Source organism: Myotis davidii, unplaced genomic scaffold, assembly GCF_000327345.1.
Source record: "Myotis davidii unplaced genomic scaffold, ASM32734v1 scaffold281, whole genome shotgun sequence".
Classification (NCBI taxonomy): Eukaryota; Metazoa; Chordata; class Mammalia; order Chiroptera; family Vespertilionidae; genus Myotis; species Myotis davidii.
Genome location: NW_006293784.1, coordinates 343,025 through 349,962, shown reverse-complemented (window position 1 = coordinate 349,962; position 6,938 = coordinate 343,025). Strand labels below are relative to the sequence as shown.

The 6,938-nt window shown below is 39.6% G+C and overlaps 1 protein-coding gene across 3 annotated transcripts in view; it reads right to left on the bottom strand.

The window, feature by feature from the left end:
• Nucleotides 1-6,938, bottom strand: part of PPP2R5E (protein phosphatase 2 regulatory subunit B', epsilon) — a 204,149-nt gene that overhangs the window by 58,037 nt on the left and 139,174 nt on the right. For all 3 annotated transcript variants that reach the window (XM_006767634.2, XM_006767635.2, XM_015566466.1), the window contains one exon: nt 1,198-1,290. In XM_006767634.2, coding sequence (XP_006767697.1) covers nt 1,198-1,290 — 93 coding nt within the window. The remainder of the gene's footprint in view (nt 1-1,197; nt 1,291-6,938) is intronic.

Genomic DNA, 6,938 nt, shown 5'->3' with positions numbered 1-6,938 from the left:
TCCATCTCTTAGCTGACAGTTAAATTCGGGTTTAATTCCATTCAGCCACATTACTGAGGATGTACAGGAAGTTCCATGACCCTCTGCTCCTTGGGACTAGCCTGCTTCTGGCATTCTACTAGACTGAACCACAAAAAACCGCTGTGTTTTGAATGTCAAAAACAGTCAAAATATCAGCTATGACTCAACCTAATAAATCCAGAATTCTAAATGTATTCATTTAATTAGGGGGAGAGAATGAGGTTATCATGAAGATTACCAAACTTTTTCCAGGTAAGACATAGAGAAGGTCAATTTCCTGCCAAATTAGTGGTTTAAACTTGAAGTTCTCACTGAGACACTTGGCTCCCTTGGAAATAGATATTTGTTCTTTTCTACATGAGGCGTCCATGTATCACTTGGAAAGGAACCATACACCAGCTGGCTAAATTACCCACTTTTATAGATGAATGTCAACAAGAAAAAGGAGCTGTTGACTAAACACTCAGTGCCACAAAAGTACCCAAGTCCCAGGTAAAAAGGAAGATGTTATCTATGATATAAAATATAAAATGACAAATCAGGAAAAATACATATTCTGCTAAGTTCCAAACAGATAGATGGGAGTTAATGCCTTCAGGGAAATTTTAAAGTGTTGAGCTGTGCCATTTCCTAGCTGTGAAAATTCACCAATACTCTTTGATTGTTTATTAAAGGTTACGAACCATGCCTACTCAGTTTTATCAGATCTGTGCAGTAGTTCCTTAAGACTTCTTATAGTTTTCAAGCAAACTAGGGTTACAAAAATAAAATTCCTTTATAACTAAATTTTAGGAAAGAAAACTGAAAGGATTTAGGCATTAGCATTCCTTTCTATTAAAATGTAATTAATTTCCAGCACAATAAACTGAAGAGATAGTTATTATCCATCTTTCAATGGGTATTAATGGAAACTAACTTATGTAGACAGGGTAGGGCAAAAGCAGGTTTACAGTTGAGTACGCAAAAGTTTATTCTTGTATTATTATGTATTCTTGTATGATTATTTATTAATTATTTTCCACATAAACAACTGATCTACTTTTGCCTCACCCTGTTTATACATTTGTTTACAAGGTGATATAACTGCCATTGCTAGATGTTGAAAACATTAAGAGAAATGAGGTAAAATATTATCAAATGAATAACAAATATATACAACCACAAGAATTTGCTTACCTGTAATACAAATTTCTGATCTATGTATTTTTTGGCAATGCTGGGTTGGAATTCTTGGCTTTCCAAAAATCGTATGAAAAATTCATATACAAGCTGCAACAACACAAATTCAAATTATAATACACTGAGAATAGTATCAAAAACCATGTAAAGCCTGCAACACTAAAACTGACAGGTCTTAAATGTTGATTCGCTATGATATACATCTGAAGCTAATATAACATTATACATCAGCTATACTTTAACTTTTTTAAAAATCTGTAAAAGAAAACATGACTGGGCTTAGAAAATTGGGTTTTAATATAAATGGACTATTTATGCTAGCTAACCGTTCATTGTGGCTCACAGATCTGTTATGTTTTTTAACTTTTTAAGTTAAAAATTAGGAAATATAAAACATTCCAGAATTTTTAATAGTCACTGAAATATTTCCTTTCAGAAACTTTGTGGCAATTTACACTCCTCTAAGCAACACAGAATGGCAGAATATTCTCATCTGCAAAGAGTAAGAACATTCTCATCTGAAGAGTCAACCTTAATAACTGTTCTGATAAACAATAGGAGATCATTGTTTATGCTGAAGTATACACAAGGTCCTAGTATAGTACACAGTAGTATATTAAAACAAAAACTTTTAAGAGACAGACAGACATTGGGGTGTAAGCCCAGCTCTGTTCCTTACTAACTGTGTAGCCCTGGGCAAGTTCATTTCTCTACACAGGAACTAACTTAAATCACCACTGTCACCGTTGCCTAAAACAACACTTTCAAACTTTTTAGTCTCACTTTACAGTTAAAAATGATGAAAGACCCCAAAAAGCTTTTGTTTATATGTAATATAGAATATTTATATTATAGTATAATTAGAAATAAAAACAAAAACATTTTAAATATGTATTTATTTCATTTTAAAACAAATAAAACATATTACGTGTTAACATAAATCATATATTTTGTTATAATAACTTTATTTTCCAAAATATCATTGAGAAGAGAGGTACTGCTTTTTACTTTTGCAAATCTCTTTAGAGGCATGTTAAAAGACAACTATAGTTGTCTTATCTGCTTCAGTATTCAATCTGTTTGGATTTAAGTAGATAAAGAAAATCAAGCTTCACACAGATCTAGCCCATATCATATTTTCAGTCTTTTCATATAATTGGGATATTTTTCTTTGAAACCACACTACAACTAGACAAACAGTCGTTTCTTAAAGATGATGTGCAATGCAGAATGTGAAACCTTACCAGTGAATGCTTCATACTCTGTTACACTAAATTCCAATAGTCTGTCTTACACTTTGAATGGATCTTTATCCATGTGTGATTTCCTAATATCATTTACTGGCCAACTGGAAAACACTGATTCACTGTGTTATGTGAATCTTCAAATGTTGACACATTTCACTAGTCACATTCCTTAATATCTCCAATTTTATCAAAAAAGTCTAAGCTTTTGGAACCTGTAAAGTTCAAGGTGACACATACAAGACAGATACAAGTCTCTCAAATTTTAATTCTAAATTTTGTTTGAATGCTCTGTATTAGTGACAAAAATTGTTTTCTTTGTCTATTTTAGAAAAAATATCCACCAAATACTCAAGCGGGAATAATCCTAGACTGTCAGGTATTCCTTCAGGTAAAAACAACATTTCATGAAAAAACAGCTTGGCTCGCAGCTCAAAGCAATCACATAAGTGCTTCCACAAAAGACCCCTTTGCACTTCGGTAAGCAGCAGAGGTGCTTTGTGCATGCTTTCCATTCCTTCATGAAGAATATTTTTTTACCTGTGTATTCAAAGGTCAAGATTTAATAAAATTAATAATTTTGTTGCTTCTTCAAGGACATTCTTTTTGGGGGGAGAGGGATGAATATTTCACATTTTCTAAATAAGATAGATTATTTACATTTTATTTTATTTTTTTTTTAGTATATTTTTATTGATTTCAGAGAGGAAGGGAGAGAGAGCGAGAGCTAGAATCATTAATGATGAGAACCATCTACTGGCTGCCTCCTGCACGCCCTATACTGGGGATCGAACCCACAAACCGGGCATGAGCCTGACCGGAAATCAAACTGTGACCTCCTAGTTCATGGGTCAATCCACACCTGCCACGCTCCACTGGATTTTTTTTTTTAATCCTCACCCGAGGATATTTTTCCATTGATCTCTAGAAAGAGTGGAAAAGAGAGGGCAAGACAGAGAAAAATATCGATGTGAGAGAAACATTGATTGATTGCCTCCTGAATGCACCCTGACTGGGGGTCAAATCCAAAACCTAGGTATGTGCCCTAACTGGGAATTGAATCCTCACCCTTTTGGTGTTTGGGACCATGCTCCAACAAACTGAGCCACCTGGCCAGGACTCCCATTTTTTTACAGCAGGCCGATGCTGAGCCAAACCGGCTAGGGCTACACTTGATTTTTTTTAAATGCCTTATTAAGCAGAAGAGACTTCACATAATCAGTTTCTTATTGAACAAAGGTCATCATTATAATATTCATTTCAAGGATATTCTTAGTTGAAATTGCCATTTTTTTTTTATTGCAAGTACGTGGCAGTGAAGAATAAGACTTCTAGGCCAGTTTGACACAACTGCCTTGATTTGTGCTGAGGCAACAAACAATTTCAACCACCACCACTTTACAGCTATTAGTAAAAATAGCAACACAGTGAAAAGAGCAAATAATGAAGTATTATTATAAAACTAGTTTTGACGGCCACTAGTTTAGGCCACGAAAATCATGTTTCAGGGCCTGCAGATACCACTAACCCAAACGTATCATATAGTAACCTTCTAACTTCAGACACTAATTTAATACTAGATTCACATTAAAATTTTACTCTTTATAAAACTACTAGAGGCCAAAATCTACTAGAGGCCAAATTTCAATGCATGAAATTCGTGCAAGAATAAGCCTTCCTTTTCCCCAGCTGCCAGCACCAGCTTCCCTCTGGCACCCAGGACCCACGCTTCCCTCGCAGCCCCGGCTTCATCTGGAAGAACATCCGGTCTAATTAGCATATTACACTTTTATTATTATAGACTAGAGCCCTGTGCATGAAAATTCATGCCCTGGAGGGGGGGGGGGTCTCTCAGCCCAACCTACCCCGCCTCATAGTCCAGGAGCCTCAAGGTCGGGAAGCAACCCAGCAATCAGGTGAAGGCAATGCCCCCATCACTCCTCTGCTGCTGCCAGTGCTGGCAGCGCAAGCCTTGGCTGGCCCTGGTTACCTGAGCCTTGGGGATCCCTGGGTGGCTGGGCAGCCAACATCCAAGGCTTGCCTGTGCCTTGGGCCAGCCCTGGGAGACTGGGCAGTCACCATCCGAGGCTTGCCTGTGCCTCAGGCTGGCCCTGAGAGGCTGGGCAGCCTTGCCACACGTCTGCCGCCCCAGTGGGGCTGAGGGGACTGGGCCCCACCATCTTGTGGCTGTGGGCACCGCCATCTTTGAGAGCAGGGCAGTCAACTAGCATATTCCCTCCTTATTGGTTGTGGGCGCCGCCATCTTTGCAATAGCATGAGGGTCAATTAGCATATTCCCTCTTTATTAGATAGGATGTTTTTGTCTTTGAAACTCTGCTTTCAGAAAATCTCCTTTCCCAATGATCTGAAGAAGACTGTCCAGTTGTACATGTCCTCCTAGTCGTAGTAACTAACACCTGAGTCCCAAGACCTTCTAGAACCATTCTTTTCTCAATATACTAATCTTTGAAATTGTAGTTTTACAAATAGAATGGAAGGCTTTTTCAAGTAACCCATTCAAGGGGTTTCATCTGTCTCTTGACTCCCACAGAGTGGAGAGATTCTTGTCTTCCAGACTGGACTGCCTGGCTTTCCACCAGAATTGGCAAAGGGCTATCTCCCCTCCAGTCCCTTGAAAACAGGTATGGTTTCAAACAGTTTGGTGAAAACACCTGAAACACATTCATTAATAAACCTAAGTGTTCTATAGACTTAAGAGACAGGTTTTACTTCAATCAAAAATCCCTCTTGCCTTTCTAAAGGAAGACTGGGGATTTGGGAAGGATCAATTGGTTTTCAAGGTCACATAAAAGAATTCACTAAGGAACATAAATAAAAAGACTTCAGTATTCTTGTTTTTCAGTCTCAGGTGAAAAGCATTAAAAACAATCTCTTAATTGTAAATTGGAAGTCCTGTAAAATCATAGCCTTTTTGTTTGTTGGTGGGTTGACTGGTTTTGTTAATCCTCACCCAAGGATATTTTTCCATTAATTTTTTTAGAGAGAGTACAAGGGAGAGAGACAGACAGAGAGAAACATCTATTTGAGAGAAACAAGTTGAATCTTTAAAGACAGCTCTTTTCCTGTCTCTTATACCATAAGATGTGGAACTTTCCGGAGATTATGTTTTTTTGTTTTCTTTTTAATTTTTTTCCAGACTACAATGCAATTCTATAAACTGCTGCCTTGCATCTATACTAATAAAAGTGTAATATGCTAATTAGACCAGACATCTTCCGGACAAAGCCACGGTGACAGAGGCCGAGGCAGAGGCAGTTAGGGGCGATCAGGAAGGCAGGGGGAGCAAGTAGGAGGCAATCAGGCCAGCAGGGGGGTGCAGTTAGGGGAGATCAGGCCAGCAAGGGAGTAGCTAGGGGGTGATCAGGCCGGTAGCGGAGCAGTTACGGGGCGATCAAGCAGCAGGGAAGCAGTTAAGGGGGCGATCAGGCCAGCAGGCAGAGGCGGTTAGGGGTGATCAGATAGGCAGGTAGGCAGGCAAGTGGTTAGGAGTCAGCAGTCCCGGATTGCGAGGGGGATTCCTGGATTGGAGAGGGTGAAGGCCAGGCTGAAGGACCCTCCCCGAAATGTGTGCACCGGGCCTCTAGTTAAGAATAAGACATGACAAGGAATCCACCCATTCAAAAGAGTAATTCTTTTTTGGATTTTTGTCACGTAAAAAGCACTAATAGTTTTTGCAAATTTCTTAGAATGTATATAGCACGTCTGGCACTTTAAAAAAAAAACAACACCAGGCATCTAAGTTAGTAAATCAATGACAGCATTTTAATTTACTAATCTTGGCACTAGTAGGATAAATATATATGTATAATATGCCTAGATAAGAGTTGAGAGCAGAGCCCCTGAAAACGCTCTACAACTAGGAAATAGCATACATGTATATCTGTAGCAACCTTGGATTGTCAAAGCAAGACAGGGAATGCTGCAAATTTATGTCAAAACTAGTGGCCTGGTGCACGGATTTGTGCACATTGAAAGGAAATTAATTAGAAGAAATATTTTATATCACTATTCGTCCTTTCTCTATAATAGAAGTGTCAACCAAATTCACGATCAACAATGACAGATCGAAACACGTGCGTGCTATTGGCACCAGCGAGAGCTGAGAGCTTTATATTTATCATGCATGCACAAGTCAACCTAGCCTTTTATATATATACTAGAGGCCCGGTGCACAAAAATTTGTGCACTCAGTGGGGGAAGGGGGGTCCCTCAGCCCGGCCTGTGCCCTCTCGCAGTCTGGGACCCCTCGGGAGATAATGCCCTGCTGGCTTAGGCCTGCTCCCAGGTGGCAGAGGGCAGGCCCAATCCCTAGGTGCAGCCCCTAGTCGGGCTCAGAGCAGGGCCGATTGGGGAGTTGGGGCGGCGCCCATGTCATGCACAGAGCAGGGCAGATTTGGGAGGTTGCAATGCCACCCTCAATCACGCTCAGGGTAGGGCCAATTGGGGGGTTGGGGCACCACCCCCTGTCACACT